Source organism: Taudactylus pleione, unplaced genomic scaffold (assembly GCF_031769625.1).
Source record: "Taudactylus pleione unplaced genomic scaffold, aTauple2 ptg000373l, whole genome shotgun sequence".
In the NCBI taxonomy this organism is placed as follows: Eukaryota; Metazoa; Chordata; class Amphibia; order Anura; family Myobatrachidae; genus Taudactylus; species Taudactylus pleione.
In genome coordinates this window covers 3,315,784-3,339,000 of record NW_028284774.1, presented here as the reverse complement: position 1 = coordinate 3,339,000, position 23,217 = coordinate 3,315,784, and the positions used below count along the sequence as shown (strand labels likewise).

The 23,217-nt window shown below is 43.2% G+C and overlaps 1 protein-coding gene across 3 annotated transcripts in view; it reads right to left on the bottom strand.

The window, feature by feature from the left end:
* The window catches only part of BRDT (bromodomain testis associated), a 146,539-nt gene that overhangs the window by 74,392 nt on the left and 48,930 nt on the right, over positions 1–23,217 (bottom strand). For all 3 annotated transcript variants that reach the window (XM_088444892.1, XM_088444890.1, XM_088444891.1), the window contains 5 exons: positions 18,259–18,431; positions 8,079–8,444; positions 6,298–6,426; positions 5,353–5,538; positions 4,177–4,364 (listed from right to left, as the gene is read on the bottom strand). In XM_088444892.1, coding sequence (XP_088301018.1) covers positions 4,177–4,364; positions 5,353–5,538; positions 6,298–6,426; positions 8,079–8,444; positions 18,259–18,431 — 1,042 coding nt within the window. The remainder of the gene's footprint in view (positions 1–4,176; positions 4,365–5,352; positions 5,539–6,297; positions 6,427–8,078; positions 8,445–18,258; positions 18,432–23,217) is intronic.

Sequence of the window (23,217 nt, the reverse complement as noted above, 5' to 3'; positions counted from 1 at the left end):
AATTCCTACGGGTACACCATTGACCTAAACAATACCAAACTCTGTAATAGATGAGAGCAGAGGCAGATTTCCGTGCCCTAATCAACGTTTGAATTACAGAATTGGAAAAACCTTTCGCTCTTTGGATGGAAGATTCACGAGCCAAGCCGTTAAAGCCAGACGAGGCAAGTCCGGATGTCGGCAGGGACCCTGCATTAGTAGATCCTGCCATAGAGGAAGAGGGTATGGACTGTCTATGGACAGATTCAGTATGTCGGTGAACCAATGATGTCTGGGCCAAGCCGGAGCCACCAGATTTACCGTTCCGCCTTCCTGATTACATTTTCCGAGAACTCTTGGAAGTACAGAAAATCGGAGGAAAGAAATACACCAGCTTGAAATCCCATCTTACTGCCAGTGTGTCCACGAAGGCTGCTGATGGGTCTCTGGACCCGTACCTGGGGACCTTGTGGTTGTGACGTGATGCCATGCGATCTCTATCTGGTAGACCCCATTTGTTTACCAGGAGCCGAAACACTGCTGCATGGAGAGACCACTCTCCGGCGTGTAGGTCCTGGTGACTTAGCAAGTCTGCTTTCCAATTGAGTACTCCCAGTATGAATATTGCCGAGATGGCCGGAAGAGGACCTTCTGCCCAAATCAGAACCTTTGTTACTTCTTTCATGGCTGCATAAATTCTTGTGCCTCCCTGATGATTGAGGTAGGTAGTCGCATTGTCGGACTGGATCTGGACCGGCCTGCCCTGGAACATATGCATCCTGAATGTCCAGGGAAACCATTACCACAATAATTGACCGGAGAGTTTCCATATGCGAAACTTGGGTACATGGATGTTGAGGGTTCTTAGATTATGTATAGGACCATAAGCCCCATTTCAGTTTCTGAATCAGAAACAGACTGGAATAATAACCCCCTTCCTTGTTGAGACATAGGAACTGGGACTATTACCCCTGCCTGTATCAGGGAGTGAATAGCTCCCTGAAAATCGAAGGCCTTGTACGCATCTGATGGGAAATCTGTGCAAAAAAACTTCTGGGGAGGATGCCTCTTAAAAGTGAGGGTATACCCCTGAGCGACCACTTCGCGGACCGAGGCATCTGTTGTTTGATGCCAACAATCTGCAAACTGAAGTCGGCCTCCCACTGTGGGATCCCCCAGGAGCAGGCCCGCTCCATCAGGCTGAGGGCTTGTTGTCCGGCTTAGAAGCTGGACGTCTTGCCGGGCCAGACCTAGTTTGTCACTTAGACTTGCGAAAACTAGTTGGCCTAGAGGAAGACTGTTCTTTTGCTCATCCCCGAGGATGGAAAGACTGAAGGGAAACCTGCCTACATTTAGTATTTGACTTAGATAGCAGACCTGCACATTTTGAAGCCGCCAGAGTAGTGATTATATTATCCAACTCTGCTAAGTACCTTTCCATAGAAAGGTAAGACTTCCAGCACCCTCTTTGATCCGGTATCAGCTTTCCAAGATCTTAACCAAAGGGCCCTGCGTGCCACTATTGATGCGGCCGATGCCCATGAAGCTAAAATTCCAGCATCCACTTCAGCCCCTCCCAGATAGGAAGCTGCTTCCCGTATGTGGGAGATATTAATCTGTTCTTTGGTAGCATTTGATAGTGAATCTTCCAATGCCCCTATCCATTCTTCAACAGCTTTGGCTACCCTGGCTACAACCATACATGGACGAGCAACCGCTCCAGATGAGGAAAATATTGCTTTAAGACAGGCTTCAATCTTTATCTGTGGAATCCTTCAGTGAAGATGCTAATAGAATAGGCAATGTAGCATTTCTGATTAAATGGGTTACATGAGCATCCACAGTAGGAGGTACTTCCCACTTAGTACATACAGAAGGTGGTAACGGATACAATATTATTCTTTTATTCACATAAAATCGTTTATCAGGGTTACCCCCATGCCTCCTCGACAAGCTCTGTAAGCTGTCAGATACAGGGAACTCCGTTTTGAACACCTTCCGGTGGTGATTAAACATTGGAGCATTCTTACTATGAGCTGGTTCATCACCCTGAATATCTAGGACTGATCTAACTGCCCTCACCAAAGGAGGAACATCCACTGTGGACAGATGATCCTCCTACCTTGAACTAGATCCTGGAGAGGAACCTGTGCATCATCTGATTCTCCTGATGATGCAGCTGAATCCATATGTTGGGCAGACTGATAGAAAGATAACAGAACGATAGTGACCTAAGCGCAAGTTATCAACATTAGATGGTGCCATACTCTGACTAGAATGGCCATAAACATCCTTCCATGAAGGACGCATAGGAGGGCAAACATTGCATACAGTACTGTGGACACCCCATCCAAGGAGGCATCGTAGGAGCAGCCATACGATCCACAACCTTCTTCACCTGAGAGGACAGATAAGCCGTACATGATTTACATGGAACCAGCACAGGTTGCCCCCCCTCCTGCTTCCCTTTATCTTTTGACATGTTCAAAAGTAAAGGCAATAATTGCAATGTTATGTGACAGCCTTCACAAAATCTTAATGAATGTGAAGTACTCAGAAAGAAACCTCCACCCCAAGAGGATGAAGATAAAACAGTGATCATTACAATTGACAGACTTAGAAATAAAAGACAGTGTCAATCAGCAGCTAACAAATATATTACATATGCATTGCATGTGACTAATTACAATCGTCTCTAAATCAACTATAGCAATGCAAAGGAATGGTAGGACATATACCTTAACCAAGCACCATATACCTTAACCAAGGGAGAGGTATACAGGGAGACTGACACAGACCATCCTGAGACCAACAGCTAAAGGCGCACTGAGCATGGACTGTGAGCATCTCATATACCCGTGGAGGGTAGGCAGAGCAACCCAGACGCAGGAAACGCCTCATAGGGACTGCGTCTGGGTCGGGGAGGAGCTGCCGGGGGAGCGCCTGTCTCCCCTGAGCTGCATTAACCAGCCGACCTTGTGGCAACAGATAGCGTCTGCTGCTGATCCCCGGCATCTGACGATAAGGCCCCGGCTGGTGTAGTGAGGACGCGTACAATCCCGGGCCCTGACAGCAGCGGCATCTGGTGAGTCTCTGACACTAGAAGCAATGACTGCCACGCGCGATTCCTCGTAGGCGAGGAATCGCCTTGCCCAACATCGCCGAACATCCAGTGCTAGCCAAGTTCAACCATGAGCCGCCGAAATCACCAACACAATTACTGATGTTGCGGCCCGGCGGAGGTAGATGGAGTCGCAGTACGTGCATCTTAATTAGAACGCTTGGTAATGCCAAATCAGAAAAACAAAAAATAAAAGCTTAGGACTGCTCTGAGCAGTCCTCCTATTACAAAGGTACGTCTTGATCCTGCCGCACCAAACGTACAATTGATGTACTATGGCTAGGGGCGGGGTATATATGGGAAAGAACTTAGAGCATTCTGGGAGCAGAAGCTTTAACTGTTTGGTGCCTGGTCTTCCAACCATAATATTCCCCATGGTATCCATGTGGATCCCTATGGACCCCGAATAAGAAAATGGATGTATATAGCAGAATTGATACTCCGGTTAAGAGAAGGGAGACACTTTAGGAAGGTATTTACTAGGTGGTACTGCTTGTAAACAATTCACCAACTAAACAGCATTAATTGTGGGTAATTTCTCAGACTGGTGTAGGTTGCACTGTAATTACCATTGTGGATTGATAACTATATGCCACGTATACTTTCCAGTCTCTGGCAGTAAAAATATCCAATAAGAGGTTCTCAACCAAGATTATTTTCACAGCACGCTTATGATATAACATAACCGGTATAAAACAAGGCATAATGTACCCCCCACCACCACAAACAGAAAGCTAAAAAGGACAATAAAGATGACTGAGGAGTCAGATGCCCATAAATTAGCACAAGTCCACAGACAGAGCTCTTTAATAGATCATGGAAATCTGGAGACGAATGTGCTTGTTATATTGTCATGAACTCCATAGTGTCTTCTGACAGCCTTATAATTTACAGTTGGGGTATACTATCCCATATTTGACACACAAGAGTTCCTAATAAACACTTGTTTATAAAAACTTGTCTATTATAGAACAGAATAACGGTGGAAATACACCAAGACATTTACAACAAAAAACGCAAGTGTATCATTTCATTTGGAACATAAATTGACTATAAACGAAAGAAACAAGTCTTACTTCAGTACAGATTTATTTTTCAATTCCTTTCGTTTCTTCCTTTTCTTTTTTTGAATAGCTTTCTTTTTAAGTAGCTTTTTCTTTTCCTTCAGTTTTTTCTTTTTCTTATCTTTCTTTGGCTTCTTTTTCTTAGACTTGGGTGTAGGACCTTCAGCTAAAGCTTTAAGCTGCTCATGCACCACTTTCAGCTGTTAAACCGGGAGCATTTAAAAAAACACCAAAAAAACCCACCAGTGCATTAGAAAACAATACTCCAGTCACCAAGTATTTATGTGGACAAATCTAAAAGGATAAACTAATATATATGTATTTAAGGGTGTCAAAGACTTGTGAGAGCTGTGAGATATTAAAGATACAGTGAGTTGCAATTGTTGGAGCACAAGCAGCAGATTGGTAATCACACTAAAGGACACTGTAGTCAGCATCGGTCACAGAACAGTAAAGTGGATTAAACAATAGCTTGCACTAAGCCCCACAGCATAAATATAACAAAATTGGGTCTCTCAAAGTACATTTAGCATCTATATAGTATGGATTTATGTAAGTATTATGAATAACTCTTACATAGGGGAATAAGCATTTCTGCTTTGGACATTTAAAGGCAATTAGTGTATATTTCAAAAGTGCAATTAAAAGGTTTGGAAATGGTGAACAGGAGATCAGTAAAAGACTATAGACGCAAGAACTGCTCACATTTTCCACAGAGCTATAATGCAAACTAAACAAACTCAACCAATCAAATACAAGCCTTATACAAAAGACATTTATAGTAAGAAGCTTGCATGTAGAGCAAGGCATGAAATCTTCAAGTATGGAGTGACTATTAAAAGGTGTTTGGACAACAGACAGATGCAAAAAGATGAAGGAAAATGAGGGCTCAACCAGGGAAGGCCATAGGATGAGGTTGCCATGTCAATGGGGTTAGCAAAACATATGGAATATACAGAAAAGCAAATTTTCTAGCTCACCTCTTTACTAGTAAAGATCGCCATTAACGTGACAATATCAGATTAAACAGTGTGCACTGCACTAGTAGGAGGGAGCATTGCAAAATATCAGGTGGGTGGATCTTCTAGGAGGTTAGCATTATCAATTGCACTGGCCTCATGCATTAATATTCTGACAATGTATGGAAAGGGTCTTAATGCAATGCTCTTCTCAAGAACACAAGCTCACCTGCTCTTGTAGTAAGGCCAGCTGCTGAGCTCTCTCATCTTCCGAATCGGAGGAGGAGCTGCCTGAAGAGCTGGTGCTGCTGCTTTCGCTGGAGGATGGCTTGAATCTACCTGGCGTGGTTCCATGGTATGCAGCGCTGTCATCCAGCTCATCTGGGATTTTGGCAAACAGTATCTCAAATGCATCCTACAAATAGAACCCATGCTAAAACAATGCAACATTTTATGGAGGGGAACGCAGATATTATCCATTTAAGTAACTGTACAGGATACCAATAGAAATTAATATCATGTAGAAAAGGTACAAAAAGAAATATTATAAAATATACCATGTGGTACCCAGTCCACAGAGCTTTGCTTTTAGGTACAAGCAATACTTACTCTTACCTGGAGTGTTATTAATCTCTCTTATATTAAAATACAATTCATGCACTATTAGGCGCCCCCTTTATTTATTCACAGTGTTTTTCACCCGTGAATCCCGGGTTTATTTGAAGGGGAGCTGCGGTCCGAATAACCCCTGGACCAGAAGTGCCTTGCTGTTCATGTGAACCGAGACTTATGTATGGACTTTTACTCTGGGACTGTCCTTGATTGGTAAAAACACCTGACATCTAGCGCACTTGTATTTGGGGCGTGGGTGTGTGTGGGTGTGGGTGTGTGTGTGTGTGTGTGTATCTCACACAATAAAAAGGTTCAATGTTAGGAATGATCTGCACTTAAAGTTAGTGACGCTTTACATTTTGAGATTAAACCAGAAGAAAGCCACAGCTTCATAAATAACCCTAAGGAATATATTTACTAAAGTGTGGGTTTCTAGAAGTGGAGGTGTTGCCCATAGCAACCAAGTAGATTCTCGCTATTATCTTCCAGAAGGTGCTAGACAAATAAATAGAATCTGATTGGTTGCTATGGGCAATATCATAAACAAACAAAAGCCACCAACCTGTAACTTTCGTGCAAGGTTCACCACTTCGTTATCCGGTGGATTGTTCTTGTAACAGTTCATGAACATTAACCGCACATCAGATGCGAACTCCCGTGTGTCTTTATATTGTCCATTCTCCATTTTATCCTTAATAAAAAAAAAAACAGGGTCACCCATGATCAGAAGCAAGGAAAAACAGAAACCAAAGTATTTCCTTTCTAAAACGTCTCTTATTCCGACACAAACTGTTACTTAATATACGTGATGGCAAATATAGGAAACTAGCTCTGTACCGGCTGGAAGATAATTATTTACTGATCACTTTAGGTTTCATTACTGTGCATGTACACTAGATAAAAGGACTGAGGGGTCTATTTATCAAGCAGTGAATAGTGTGGAGAAGTTGCTCATAGCAACCAATCAGCTTTCAAGTAGCTTTTATCAAATACAGTCTATAAAATAAATAGGCAGATGCTGATTAGCTGCTATGGGCATCTTCTCCACACTTTTCACTGCTTGATAAATAGACCTCTATGGGCCAAATTCAATTCAGTGCAATGTTGAATAACCATGGGAGGGGGCTCCCACAGCTATTCAATACAACGCGCTGTTTGCTTGGTTGGGAAGCAGGTAAGTCTGAGAATGCCAGTTCTCGCAACTTAACCTGGGTGTTAAGGCACGGTAACCGGCATTCTCCAACTAAAGTGCCGGGTGCCCGGCTAAGCCGGCAAACAGCTGCACGCACAGCACTTTTGTCGGATTTCTCCTCGCATCCCCAAGGGGTGTATTGAAAAGCTCCCTCCCTCCCGCGGCTATTAAACATCGCACAACCACAGGACAAAAAAGTGCCATAAAGCTTGTAAAAAAACACAACGAAAATGTCTACACACAGAACATGCTTTTTGTATTCAAACATTAATATTTATGCTCATAAGGATCAAAACTAGAGTATACAAGGTAGTCAGTGCAGTGCATTCTGGGCCTCAATAACCGCTGTCACAGCATATCACAAGTAAATAAAGTTAACCCCAACACAAAATAAAAATAAATAAATATAATATATATATATATATATATATATATATATATATATATATATATATATATATATATATATATATATATATATACACACACACACACACACACACACACACGTATATATATGTACATACACACACATATATATATATACACATATATACATACACACACACAGTCAGGTGCATAAATATTGGGACATTGACAGAATTTTCATATTTTGACCTCTATTCACCACCACAATGGCTTTGAAATGAAACAAGATGTGCTTTAACTGCAGACTTTCAGATTTAATTTGAGGGTAATTACATACAAATCAGGTGAACGGTGTAGAAATTACAATGGTTTCTATATGTGCCTCACACTTTTTAAGGGGCATAAAAAGGGGTACCAGGTGTACACTGAAAAACAAACAATTTAAAATGTACTGGGTGCAATGTTTTCACAGGATATGTACAATACGCAGCTCAAAAGAGCATTTTCACTGCAAACATGAGCAACAAAAATTCTGAACACTTCAATCCTAATCAAACTGGCTGCTCATGAGTAATAGAAAAAAGGCTGCTTTAATTCATATTTTTAATAATTAATGTTAATTTTTCTTGACAATTGAAACAGATTTACTATAGATTTCATCAGAGTCCCCTTGATAAAATGTAAATGAGAAGAACTGCAGTCAGAAACCCATGTAGAAACGTTGTACTGCACTGCCCTCTAGCTTTGGAACAAAAGGATTATACAAAATGAGCCAAACTTACTCTGATTGTTCCCAGATCTATGGGACAGTTCATCATGTCACTGTAACCAGGCAGATTAAATGATGCAGAGTCTATAGGCTTGTAGAAAGGCCAGGCACAACTAGCATACTTCTTGGACATCATTTCATTTAGAATGTTATTGCAGTGTTTCAGCTGTTCAGATAAGGGATTGTGAGGCATAGACTGGATTTGCTGCTGAGAATCTGGAAGCTCTTTCACTGAAGTGTCGGACTGAGGTTTCTCAAATCTTGGAGTTATTTGGGTTTGCACTGGTTCATGCACCGTTGGAGAGGACTCACAACTAGTTGACATAAGGGAGACCGGAGGTGTAGTGGTGTCTGCCTTCCGTTTAATACCTTTTTTTGCCTTAAAAGAAAAAAAATGAATGCCTTATTTTTAATGTGATTCTTTGTTGTAAATCTTGTTTTAATAAATAGAGGCAGAAGTCCAAAGTAAAGGAAATCACAGAGTAGCCATTACCAAAAATAGTTTCTCATACCATAGAGTAATGGTGCATACACATGGTCAGATTTTTCTTCAGATCTGAACGATAATGATTTAAAAAATCGTTTAATAGTTCATATCTGAAGGAAAATCTGACATATCTAACATGCCTGAACGATGGACGATGAACGATGCGCGTTCCCGATGGTCAGATAACGATATCTGACATCTGATGTGTTTGCAGTCAGACTTGGACGGTTCCATTCATTTTAATGCAGTCAAAAATCGTTCAATCTTTCAAATCGTTCAAATCTTTGGTAAAATCGTTCATCTGACAAATCTGACCGTGTGTATGCTCCTTAAAAGTTTTACCATAAACCATGCCTCCCCACAAGCTCAATCTAGGATGGTCCCCTCCACAACCGTAGCACTATTCTGACCCGCTAATGGGCTCCACACATCTGTCGGCCGATTCACCGATCTGACCCGCCGGTTGGAAATGCCGACCAGCAGCCATTGATAGCCACAGATCTGCTGGGGAATCACAAATTCTACATGTTAAAAAAAATAAAAATTCTGATCACTATCATATTTTGATTGTGATTGCAATTTAGTGAAATCCAACATGTTGGATTTCAGATACCCAACCTCAGCGTCTGGGAATCGGTAAATTGGCCCAATACATTGCTGATGTATGGGGGCCTCCTGGCCTTAACGCCAAAGGTTTTCTTGCTGTATTGAGTGCCTCTGGAGGAAGTTTTGCTCTTGCAGACTTCCTCCACTTCAAATGTATTCACTCCTCCTATAGGTCCACTTAATAGTCTTACTTCACGGCCATCATAGAGTTGGACTGCAAACCCTAATTTCCAAATACATTTAGAGGTGCTACACTGCTGTAACTGAAAATACAATACACAATCCAAGATGCAGGTACACACTTGCAACAATAAAATACTTGAACTTTGCAAAATAGATTTTATAAACAGACTTTGGACTGGGGGGTAGGGATTCAATAGGTTTCTGCGCTGCGATAATTAATGGGTGCCCAGAGAAATTAATTCTTGCGCTGTTCAGACGCGAATGCTGTGGGTGGGCACATTTCTGCTCGCACCCTCATGAAGTGGTGAGCAGAGTTGTGCAAAAAGCCCTGATTTTGGGTGCCAGAAAAACTGATTGGGTGAGCCAACAAGGGCTTTAGATGGGTCTAGCCATTTTACATGGCAAAACTTGGTCTATTTGGGTGTGACAAGTGTGATAATTAATAGATGCCCTGAACAAATGAATTGCTCAGTTAGGCAACCATTAATTATTGCAGCGCAGACAATTGAATTCCCACCTTAGTGCACATTTTGATCAGATTGTGGATGCCCATCTCCAACAGCAAGGCAACCTCTTTCAGCTTGTTTGAGGTCGTCATATTGCGCAGAACACCTATGAGCCCTGCTACGGTGGTGCCCCCTCCACTCCACTCGTAGACCTAAATTCATCAAGCTACGAAAATACATTATTTTCAGAGCTCGGACTGTGGGAAAATAGGCCATCTTCAGTTCAGATGACATTTGTTCCCGCACCCTGCTCCTTCCCTACGGGAAGGAGTCATGGGTTGCGAAGAGGGATCCATTCTGATCCCACGCTACCCTGCTCCTTCCGCCGGACGCCAGGGATTTGTGCGCCTGCGTAAATCCTAGTAGAGTCGGCAGCAATGATGAATTTCTCTGGAGCTCACAGCGAGATGAAATGTTAAGTATCTGCGGTTGCCTGGCCCCCAATAATCAACATAATGAATAGGCCCAGTAGTCCCTTTCCCAAACCTGACATTTCTTCCACCTCTGCAAAACTTCCAGGATCAAGCCCTCTCTCACCCATGGAAGCTACTAAAATGCTTATTAATGCTGCAATCATCCCTTACCTAGAATACTATACTCTACTCGTCTCTGGCTTTCCACATTACCCCATCTTTAATCAATTCTTTACTATGCTGCCTGCCACATTTCCTTTCATATCTCTCAAACTCTGCTTACTCCCCCAAAAGTCCCTTCACTGGCTCATTCTGAACCAATTTCAAACATCCCTTTCTAATCTACAAAGCTTTCAAATCACACCTCTCCTCTCTACATCTCCAGCTTCATTTCCTAACACTGATTTTATTTGTGGGTGAGGGGAATCAAATATTAACTATCTAAATATTTGCTGAGGTTCCACAAAAGACCTAGCACTCCTGGAGCTGGACATCTTTATGTGTCAGGTCCCAAATACATGTACTGACTCCCCCCTAGGAGACCTGGCCTGAAGTTGAGTAGCAGAGACTGTTAAGCTTGGTACACACTAGACCAGGTGTTCCCAAACACAGTCCTCCAGGCTCCCCAACAGTCCAGGTTTTGGAGATATCCATGGTTGACCACAGGTGACTTAATTAGTACCTCAGTCAATTTGATTTAACCACCTGTGCTCATCCATGGATCTCTCTAAAACCTGAACTGTTGGGGAGCTTTGAGGACCGCGTTTGGGAACCTCTGCACTAGACTATAAATTTGATGATTTTAGACAAATTGGAACACATTTTAAAAGTATAGTGTGTACGCACTATTGCGCAATCCCGCGTGTCAGCAACGTCATCTCATTGGTGCAGTACGGCCAATCACACGATATCGCATGTAGTACATATTGATGAAGGACGGAACGAGTAATTGTCCTGTCTCTCATTAAATCTTCTAGTGTTTACCGCCAACCTCACATGATCTGGGGAGAAGGGTATTCGCCCCGACCATAGGCAAAATGGTACAGTAGTATAATGTGTACCCAGCATTACAAAAGGAATGTGTTTTTTTTATGGTTACATTCATGTGATTATTATAACAACTAATGAGAGGCAATACAGTGGAAACGGCATGCTAGTTGTACTGTCTGATCTCTCAAAACTACCTCTTTATTTCCAAAGGAATTTCCAGCAGGTTGGCAAAGTGCACTTTTATACTTTCAGCATATTGATTTATTACCATGTAAAAATCAGGATGGCGATTAAAAAAAGTAAAATGTTCATATAACATGCAAACAAAATATGCTGCATTTTATAATATTCATCACAAGTTTAAGATCTTAGTATGCATCCACTAACATAGAAAAGAGCTACTGAAAACAGATCGGCATCAGCTGTAATTTATTTTAGAAGCATTGGCTACCCGAATCCTGGATAGGATTAATTGGCTTGCAGTATCCTAGGCAATGGAGTGCACTGTAAATATCAGTAAATTAAAAAAAAAAAGGATCATGGCCAGTGCCATCTATTGAAGTTTTCAACCGATACATGACGAGGAAGTGCTGTCCCGTAACATGTTGCAGGGGGCAGAATTGGATAAGATTCACTTATTGCCTACTTGGTCAGGGCTAGAACAAACCTTAAGTGCTCTATAGAGCTTACAGTAGTATTTTAAATCTATACTAAATATACACTCCCCTTCTCCCAGAAATCCAAGAGACTCCATAAATTCTGGAAGTTCTCCCGGGCTCCGGTGACAGTAGGCAAACCTCCTGGATCCAATCTACTTTCCCTGAGCAGTCCAGGGCTTTACAGCAGCCCCGCCCCTGACAAGCATGACAAGTAGTGGTCCCCCCTATACAGTGCCCCCAGTAGTGGTCCCTTCTACAGTGCCCCCAGTAGTGGTCCCTTCTACAGTGCCCCCAGTAGTGGTCCCTTCTACAGTGCCCCCAGTAGTGGTCCCTTCTACAGTGCCCCCAGTAGTGGTCCCTTCTACAGTGCCCCCAGTAGTGGTCCCTTCTACAGTGCCCCCAGTAGTGGTCCCTTCTACAGTGCCCCCAGTAGTGGTCCCTTCTACAGTGCCCCCAGTAGTGGTCCCTTCTACAGTGCCCCCAGTAGTGGTCCCTTCTACAGTGCCCCCAGTAGTGGTCCCTTCTACAGTGCCCCCAGTAGTGGTCCCCCCTATGCAGTGCCCCCAGTAGTGGTCCCCCCTATGCAGTGCCCCCAGTAGTGGTCCCCCCTATGCAGTGCCCCCAGTAGTGGTCCCCCCTATGCAGAGCCCCTTATACAGTGCCCCCAGTAGTGGTCCCTCCTATGCAGTGCCCCTTATACAGTGCCCTCAGTAGTGGTCCCCCCTATGCAGTGCCCCCAGTGGTGACACATGCCCCCGGCCAGTAGTGCCCATTACATAATACATACACAGAGACATACACAAAACACTAACCTGAATCCCCACTCCTGCTCCCGCCGCCATCTGCTCCTTCTTCATCCCACTTGGCACCATCACCCACTGCGGGAGCCAGAAGGCGGAGCTTATGAGTGAGCTCCAGTAGTGGGCGCAGCAGCCAATGAGAGTCTGACTCTCACTGGCTGCTGAAACACACACCACTGCCGGGTAATACGAGTATACTACCCCGGCGGCGGTGTGTGTAACTGTGTAGTGCGGACCGCACTCACTGCGGTCCACACTACACGGACTTTAAAAAAGGACCAGGACAACAGATTCAAGGGGTTCAAAAGGAGCCTTTTGATGAGCCTCCAATACGATGTTTAAATCCCAGGGGGGAACAGGAGGCACCTATGGAGGTTGAAAATGAAGGACCCCTTGTAAAAAAGGTCTGAACACATGGAATATTGGTCAAATGTTGTTGAAATAAGATAGAAAGAGCCAACACTTGTCCCTTTAGGGAAGACAACCGAAGACCCTGAGACAATCCATCCTGAAGAAAAGGACAAAACACTGGGTAAATGAAAACCAGCGGCTAAAAAACCACGACGTTCACACCAGGAGATGTAACACTTCCAGACCTAATGGTAAATCCTGGATGTTACTGGCTCACAAGCTTGAATCATAGTCCGAACCACTGGCCCGAGAGAACCCTCGCGGTCTTAAGATTTTGGTCTCAAGAGCCATGGCGTCAAAGCCAATTGACTGAAATTTTGGTGTACACATGGACCTTGTAGATTCTACCCGTAGCAGAAAACAAAGGATCTGAGGCCAGCATAACCTGAGGGAGAGAGATAACCAGTCTGTAGCAATGAGGATGACCGGAAGACCCTCCTCTCGGACTTTATGAAGTACTCTGGGTAACATGGACATAGGCGAAAACAGATACCACAGATTGAAGGACCAAAGAGCAGACATTGCATTCACAGAATCCACTTGATGGTCTCTTGATCTTGCACTGTACACAGTTTCTTGTTCAGACGATGGTCCATGAGGTCTATGTAGGGAAGCCCCCCACTTGTCCACAATTGCTTGAAACACCTCTTGGTGTAACTCCCACTCTCCAGGATGACTAATGTGGCGACAGAGTCTGCTTCCCAGTTGTCCACCCCAGGTATGTGAACTGCTGAAATGGCGGGAATCCAAAGCTCCGCCCAATGGAGGATGTGAGATACCACTCTCATGGCTTGCATGCTTCAAGTCCTGCCTTGTTTGTTTACATAAGCCACCGCTGTGGCATTGTCCGATTGAAACCAAACTGGATGGCCCTATAAAGATGTCTGAGCCTGTTACAGAGCAAAATGAACCACCCGCAATTCGAGGCAATGGATGGGAAGGACAGACTCCTGAAGAGTCCAACATCCCTGAAAATGTTGGTCCTGAAGCACCTCACCCCTTTCAGTCAGACTGGCATCTGTTGTGATGATCACCCAATTCCAAATCAGAATAGATGAGCCTTTTGTCAGATTTGGGGTATGAAGCCACCACTGTAGAGAGTGACAAGTCTGAGGAGATAGACAGAGTTCCTCAGTCTAATCGAAGACTTGTCTTGAACCACCTGAGAAGAATCTGGTGTTGAAGTGGTCTGGCATGGAACCTAGGGAATGGAACCACCTCGAAGGCGGTTACCATCTTTCCTAGGAATTGCATGCATCAGAGAACTGAAACTCGATGCTACTGAAGGTGGGATCGAACTGTGGATTGGAGGTCCTGGACCTTTTGTAATGGAAGGAAAACTATGAGAAACTGTGTCAAATACAAGACCTAGAAACACCATCCGCTGAGCTGGCAGAAGGCTTGATTTCTGAAAATAAACTATCCAGCCATGAGCTTGCAAGGTAGAGATTGTGATCTATAGATGCTGGAGCAGAAGTTCCTCTGATGAATCCTTTATTAAGAGATCATCCAAATATGGAACTATTGTTACCCCAGTGATCCTTAATAAAAAGAGACCATATTTTGTTAACACCCTTGGAGCTGTAGAGTCTGAAAGGTAGGGCCCGAAACTGGAAGTGCTGGTCCCCCACTGTAAACCGGAGAAGGTGGCTATGTCCTCTCCAAATGGGAATGTGGAGGGAAGAGTCCTTGATGTCTATGGACGCCAAGAACTGACCAGCTTCCATAACTTTGATGACTGAACGCAAAGTCTCAATTTTAAACTTTGCCAGAAAAAGGTATGGATTTAGAAATTTTAGATTCAGGATAGGATGAAAAGAACAGTCTGGTTTGTCCACAAAAAAAACGTTGGAATAAAAAAAACATTTCTTTTTTGGTTAATGGGAACCAGAGTGTTAACTGCCGAATCTGAAAGAAGAATCGACTGCAGCAGAGCATGCCTTCTGCCTTGATCTTGTGGTCAAGGAGTGGAGAAAAAAATGGAGTGGTTTGTAGTTGCCCAAATAGAGAATGTACCCTCTGGTTATGATGCCCTGTATCCACTAATCTGGATTTGATTGAACCCAAACATCCCGGGAACTGTAGGGGACAGGCCTCAACAACAAGAGGGTTATTGGGCCCCCCTGACCATCATGCTGAAAGCTTCTCTTTTAGGTTGGTGGCAGGACAACGGGTGCTGGTGTTGCCACGTATTAGAAAGGCTCCCCTACGTGTGTAATTGGACATACCTCAAATGGACTGAAAAGATTCTCTTCCTTGTGGTCGAAAGACTCAAAAACGAGGTGTTCTTGTCTTAGAAGCAGAAACTGGATGATACGGGCTCTTGTCCACAATAGCCTGTGAAATGATCTGCATAAGCTCGGAACGAAATAGGAACTAGACTTCAAAAAGGTACCGCTTCTAGGCTTCATTTTGATTCAGGATCTGCATTCCCAGAACACAGCCAGATCGACATCCAGGCCGAAATAGCCAGTGCAGAAACCCTGGATTGCATGGAAATGGTGTGCAACAAAGCATCACTAACGTAAATAAGGACCTCTCTTACTTGTTCCGAAAGGGTAGCGAAATCCAAATTTGCACCATCAGATGAAAAAAAAAAAAAATCAAAAAAAAAAAAAAAATCAGACATCTGGGTTACCAGCGCTTTAGCTGCTCTAACAAACCAGGCGCTGGTTAAGATAGTTCGAAGAGAAGCTTCGGTCAGGGAAAACATGGACTTCAGAACAGCATCAGATTTTCTATCCGTGTGATCCTTTAACGTCACTGATTGAACGGTAGGAATTACTGTGGCCTTTGCCAATCGAGTTATTGGGGCATCCACCAGAGGGGGAACCTCCCAAGATTTAGTATAGTCATCGGCAAAGGATGCAAAAATCTGAATTTTTGAGGGGCCTGAAACTTCATATCAGGCTTAAACCAAGCCCCTTTTAAGAGGTTCCCCCAAAGTGAGAAAAAGGTGGAAAAACAGCCAATGATGACTTCTGCTTGAAAAAAGAAGTAGAAGCAAGCTCTATATTATCAGGGTCCTGTATCTGAAGAGTCTGACGGACTGCTTCAATTAAATATTTAATGACTGAGGAAGCTGGAGAACCTTCTTCCCAGTGGAGGTATCCTCCCAATCAGGATCTAAATGCTGGTGCTTCATTTGAACATCCCAGAGCAGTGTCCACAGTCCTGGTGTCGCAAGTTGTGCAGAGAGCCCCTGGTTCTCTGCAACCTTTTGGTAATTTCTTACCACAATTAAAACAAGCAAAATATAAAGCTGAACATTGCTTTGATTTGGAAGTCGTCACTGGCTTCCTCGACACTGTCACAGCAAATGAAATATCCTCTTCCTAAAACCTCAATTAATAGGATAAGTGCAGGGAATAATTAGTAACTGTACAAGCTGCCTTGCAAAACAGCCAAACTGAAATCTAGTGCAGTGCATCTAAATCTAGTTACACAGCCCGACAAACTTAAATGTTTGAAAGGTAAAATAAAAAAATAAATATATATATATGTATATACACACACACACACATACACACACACACACACACACACTGCCCTGCACCAACAGTGTCCCCACAGCGCTGTACTCCCTCTTAAGATGGCACCTACAGAGACTCTCACAAGAGAGCCAAGGACGGAGCAGCGCTGTAAAATGGCACCCTGCCTCCTCAGCTCAACTACTTCCAGACCCGCAGCCGAACGAATTACGCACTGCTATAATGCACAGCCATACACAGTCGCGGTCCAGCACTAATGCTTAAGCTGTGACCGCACTCACCTCTTCGGACACTTGGTAAGCGGGAAGCTGCGCGTGCGCAGGACCCATTCTGCGAGTGTGCAGAATGGGTCCTGGCCGATTTACAGCAGGGGCATTTAAGGGGCGGGGCAGGGTCAGCAGGCGTTCACGGAAATGGGGCACGTCCACCCAGTTTTGTAGGAGTGGCAAGCCCAGGGACAGTGTGGACATATGCAGTCTGCTGGGCTCGCAAGCTGGCCACCAATGGTCATGATGGTGATCCCAGCCTGCAACCTCCATCAAAGTGCTGGGATCACAAATGCAGCAGGTGTCGTCATATACCTCCTGCTGCATTTGCATTATTAAAATGATCACAATTGCAAAGCTGCCTGCGTGCAGCTTTGCAATCTGTGCTGAATCAGGCCCTTTGTGCACAGACTGATGGTCAATGAACATAACGCACAGATTTCCATAATGATGATCAATGATCTCTGATTTGATTTAAGCATTTTTCACTGTTATGAAAAAAAAGCAACGCCATGGAGTGTGGGGAAGTGTAAAGACTATGTGCCTGTAATGCTTAAAGGCTGCATAAAGTATGAGGGAAAGAGGGAGAAGGGGAGAAACCAGCGTCTGTCATTTCAAAAGACTGTACTAGATAAAATGACAGTTAGAAGCTGATGGGTTGCATTGGCCAACTTCTCCACTTTATCTCTCTCCAATGATTAATAATCTCCCCCATAATGGGCTCCATTTACCACAAAAAGCGTGGATGTTATTTATTATTGCATGGAGAGTGTTTACTTACAGAAGCGCTATTTTTTTTTGTTTTACCCTGCAATCCAGTAGGCTACCCTTAATTACGAACAAACGTTATTGCGGATTTACAGTTAGTTTCCTCAATTTGAACTCTCCACCTGCAGACGTTTGTTAAATAGCGCTCACAAGTGCTGTATCCATCCCTGCGAGGGAGATGCAGCAGCTGCAGCCTTCCTCCCCAGCCCAGCAAACACTGTGTGTTGGGCTGGGAAGGGATCGTAGAGGGGACCCACGCAGCATAGCAGAAGTGATAGCCGGCCGGGAAGTAGACAAACCCTCCAACCTGCCCCACAAAAAAACAAAACAAAAAAAAAAAACCACACACCACAAAGACTCAGTGTCCAGTCTTGAGCATGCACCCATTACAGGAAAAAAAAATAAAAAAATAATTTGTCAGCGCTGTTTGGACAAGGAAACCACGCTGATAGGGTTTTTAACACTACCGCTCGCCAGCGAGCAGGTGGGTGTTAAATACCAGCAAAACACCACGGCGAGTGTTAATGTAAAATATCACCAAGGAGAAAAGTTAATAAATGGAGCCCAATGTGTTAATGCTTAGTATTATAAAACATAGAAAACAGTAACTTACTGTCGCTACAGGGCTGGATGGGGCGGTATTTGTGGTGCGAATAATTGACAAAGGAACAAGGGTTGTCCTCTGAGGTAGCATGGCAATGACTGGACGGGGAAATGGACTTCTGTGCATTTTTTGAGATGTCTTTTTCTTAGGAACAGGAGTGAGTTCAATATCATCTCGGGACTCTGAAATTAAAATTAAGGACAAATGAAACAAAAATCATCACCCACATTTCAGAGTACGGTATTTTAACGGTGAATGATCCATATACACACCACCATCAGAGCTTCATAACAATCTTGATTGCATAATATAAATATCTTCTCACATGTTTCTAGATACAGAGATACATCCAGAAAGTATTCACAATGTTGCACTTTTTCCACATTTTGTTATGTTACAGCCTTATTCCAAAATGGAATAAATTAATTTTTGTCCTTAAAATTCTACACACAATACCCCAAATGACAACGTGTAAAAAGTTTGAGATTTTTGCAAATCTAATAAAAAACAAACAAACACACAACACTAAGAAATCACATGTACATAAGTATTTACCGCCTTTGCCATGAAGCTCAAAATTGAGCTCAGGTGCATCCCGTTTCCACTGATCATCCTTGAGATGTTCCTACAGCTTAATTGGAGTCCACCTGTGGTAAATTCAGTTGATTGGACATGATTTTGAAAGGCATACACCTGTCTATATAAGGCTCCACACTTGACAGTGCATGTCAGAGCACTAACCAAGCATGAAGTCCAAGGAATTGTCTGTAGACCTCCAAGACAGGATTGTCTTGAGGTACAAATCTGGGGAAGGGTACAGAAAATGATCTGCTGCTTTGAAGGTCCCAATGAGCACAGTGGCCTCCATCATCTGTAAATGGAAGAAGTTCGGAACCACCAGGACTTTTCCTAGAGTTGGCCGGCTGTCTAAACTGAGCGATTGAGGGAGAAGGGCCCTAGTCAGGGAGGTGACCAAGAACCCAATGGTCACTCTGTCAGAGCTACAGCATTCCTCTGTGGAGAGAGGAGAACCTTCCAGAAGGACAACCATCTCTGTAGCAGTCCACCAATCAGGCCTGTATGGTAGAGTTGCCAGACGGAAGCCACTCCTTAGTAAAAAGCACATGACAGCCTGCCTGGAGTTTGCCTAAATGCACCTGAAGGACTCTCAGACCATGAGAGACAAAGATTGAACTGTTTATGTTTGGAGGAAACCAGGCACCGCTCATCACCAGGCCAATAACATCCCTACAGTGAAGCATGGTGGTGGCATCATGCTGTGGGGATGTTTTTCAGCGGCAGGAAGTGGGTGACTAGTCAGGATAGAGGGAAACATGAATGCAGCAATGTACAGACACACCCTGGATGAAAACCTGCTCCAGAGCGCTCTTGACCTCAGACTGGGGCGACAGTTTCTTTCAGCAGGACAACGACCCTAAGCACACAGCCAAGATATCAAAGGGTTGGCTTCAGGACAACTCTGTGAATGTCCTTGAGTGGCCCAGCCAGAGCCCAGACTTGAATCCAATTGAACATCTCTGGAGAGATCTGAAAATGGCTGTGCACTGACACTTCCCATCCAACCTGATGGAGCTTGAGAGGCGCTGCAAAGAGGAATGGGTGAAACTGCCCAAAGATAGGTGTGCCAAGCTTGTGGCATCATATTCAAAAAGACTTGAGGCTGTAATTGCTGCCAAAGGTGCATCAACAAAGTATTGAGCAAAGGCTGTGAATGCTTATGTAAATGTGTTGTTTTTATTTTTTTATTTATTTAATTTGCAAAAAAACTTTACACGTTGTCATTACGGGGTATTGTGTGCAGAATTCTGAGGACAAAAATTAATTTATTCCATTTTGGAAGAAGACTAGAACATAATAAAATGTGGAAAAAGTGAAGCGTTGTGAATACTTTCCGGATGCACTATCTTTTGTTTCCAGCAGTATTGCTGTATTTGAGCATGGACTTACTATGACTATGGCAGAGGTGTCTCTGATCAACCCCTTTTATTCTCAGCAGTATATCGTGTTTTGACACCATGGGGCAGGGTCTGGCTCGCTCTCTGCTGCCAGTGCTTTAATTCCTTTAGCCGTAGCGGTGTATAACTTTATGCTAACCCTTCCCCTTATGTACAAGCGTGCGTACCAATGAACAAGGACTGAGATGCCCACTTTAAGAGTATATAGACGCTGTATTACTTGGTGCCTCTTTAGATGCCACCATGGAAACTCACACCAGCTTTATGATGCCACCATGGAAACTCACACCAGCTCACACCAGGTGCAGATTTTATTACAGAGTATGTGAACAATTAAACGTCTGTGTACGCACCCACTTCAGTGAAACACCTGAAACACTCCCAAACATGGCCATAAAATGGACCATCTCCCTACATATGAATAGCCACCTCCCAGTCACTGCCCAGGAACCCCAGCACATTTCCTATACATTTATGATACCACAAGTCTCACCATCAGACCTTATAGGTTTGGATTGCATAATAATGTCCAGTGACTTTAAAGTGAGACACCTATTTTGTGCCTGTAAAATGCTACAATGTTTGGTTTCAATTTCTCCAATCTTGTGAAAGCCACCAGACAGACTATTGGAATTATTAGTATTGTGTCGGGAAGGCTATTTATGGTGGAGTAAGAATGTGTGCCCTGAACACATTCAGGGTTGACAGACAGTAGGCTGAATTTAGATTATGATCACTATCAGTTATGATGAATTACTGCAGACATCATATAATAAGGGGTGTTTCTAATTTCACGAATTTATACCTAGAATCTTATCAATGGCCGGATCAGTACGTAGTAGCCACTGAATGATACAGACATAATGCAAATACAGATAAGACCGTGCAATATGTAGATCAAGCACGGTATATTTAACATACTCTGTCATTTTATGTACTGTACATATCTTAATATTCCTGTAAATGTTACTGTACAAGAACATATAACATTGCACACAATCTATTAAAATGTAAAGTCGCAGTATACATGATCAAGAAATTGGTTGTCAAAATAAACCAAGTGTAAGCATTTTCTTCGTTAATATGGCATATTGGCAGAAAATATCTGAACAAGGTATCAAAATGACATTAAAATATAAAGTTATTCAGACAGATCATATATTGCTAGACACTCCCAGCAATATTCTGACCTGAACAGACAATACCCATTGTGGACAATAATTAAAACCATATAATGAAACTGGCTTGTATTTACAAATGCCACTTTGTAATTCTTTTTTGCAGATGGACAGGATTATTGGGCTTCATATGCCTTGGGAAACTAATATTATAGTACGAAATAAGTCTGTACTTCATGTCAGCAGATGGCAGGCTAGTATTGTTGCTGGGCATGAGAGCAGCACAACACAGAACATAATCATAGACAACAGATTTTTTTATCTGTTCTAAAACACATTTTAGACTAGAATAGAACAGGGCTGTCATTTCGAAACTGCTGCAAAACCACCACCAAACCCCCGAGGGTTTAGAACAGAATAGAACCCGCCGTCAAACGGCTGGGGCTTAGAACCCGCCGCTTAGTAAATTTTGCCCTTAGTGTTCAGGCTTCAATGCAATCAGCGGCGACTACACCAAGCTCTGCTGCAGCCCCGGGATTATTTGACGACGTGGAGGTGAGGGGAGCAGTAGTTTCTTCTACCAGACTAGGGGAGACAGAGGCTCTTCAGAACTCTTTTCTGCATGGGCCTGTAGCTCAGCCACCCCCTGCTCATTTAACTATGAACAGATTCTTGGCATCCCGGTTGCCGGTGAAGCAGCAGAGGCTCAGTCAAGTGAACAAGCATGCCAACTTAAATATGGCCTCTGTGTCTCCTAGTCAGGTAGAAGAAACTCCTGCTCCCCTCGCCTCCACCTCTCCAACCCATCATCCAGTTTCTTCTATTACTAATCTTGTAGTCATTGCTATCAGAGAAACCATGACTCCCCCGTAATGCAGGCACAAGCTGAGAAATTTACACAAGAACTGCAAGATATCAAATAGGAGCAAGCGCAGCAGATGTTGCAATGAGTTATCTAATGAAAATACGGTGTTGGAAGTGTTCAAAGATGTGGATAGCCTTAAGTGCCATACTTCTAAACTACATAAGGCCCAATATCACATATGCAACAAATTAGATAACCTCGAAAATCAGTTGAGAAGAAATAATCTTAGAGTTGTGGGGCTCCCAGAGTCATTAAAGGGTACTACCATTAAATTGCTTTCTTAAAACTACCTTTCCAGAATTACTTGGGATTCAGGATGTTTGCAAGGCTTTGGTCACCGATAGATCTCACCACCATGGCTCACCACAGTATTCCGCTGATATCCAACTGAGTGTGGTTATTTTTTGCTGCCTTTACTAGGTCCACAAGGAGGCAATTTGGACTGCAACCTTATTTGGAACAATCCCAAATTGATCACTTCTGCCGAGTAGTCCTGAATTATGAACAGAAATAGGAAGGATTTACCTATGCCCAACTGTGCAAAGGCCAACGTAAGTTTGCTCTTCTCTACACAGGCTTCACCTGTTTGACAATTCATCTTACAAAGACCTTATCACTGCAGCTGACACTAATGCCTTTCTACGCGAGGACAAAACCCAGCATCAGACCTCCCACTCTACTGACCCACTAGAGGCTGATTGAGTACAATGAGGGCTATTTTTCTTAGAAAAAAAAAAAAGGGATTCAGGAACTGTGGGAAGAGCTATAGAAAAAAAAAATATATATATTTTATAATAATAATAATAATAATAATAATAATAATAATAATTTAGAGAAGAATGCCCTCAAATAATCTTTAAAATAACAAAATAAATAAAAAAACTTATAAAAAATACATTTTGGCCAGTCATAGTTAATGAGAGGTTCAGGAACTGAGTTCCTGATGAAAAATAGCACTGTATACGTTTCTTTTTTGTGCTACCCACTGAGAGCGACTCATGCTACGGAC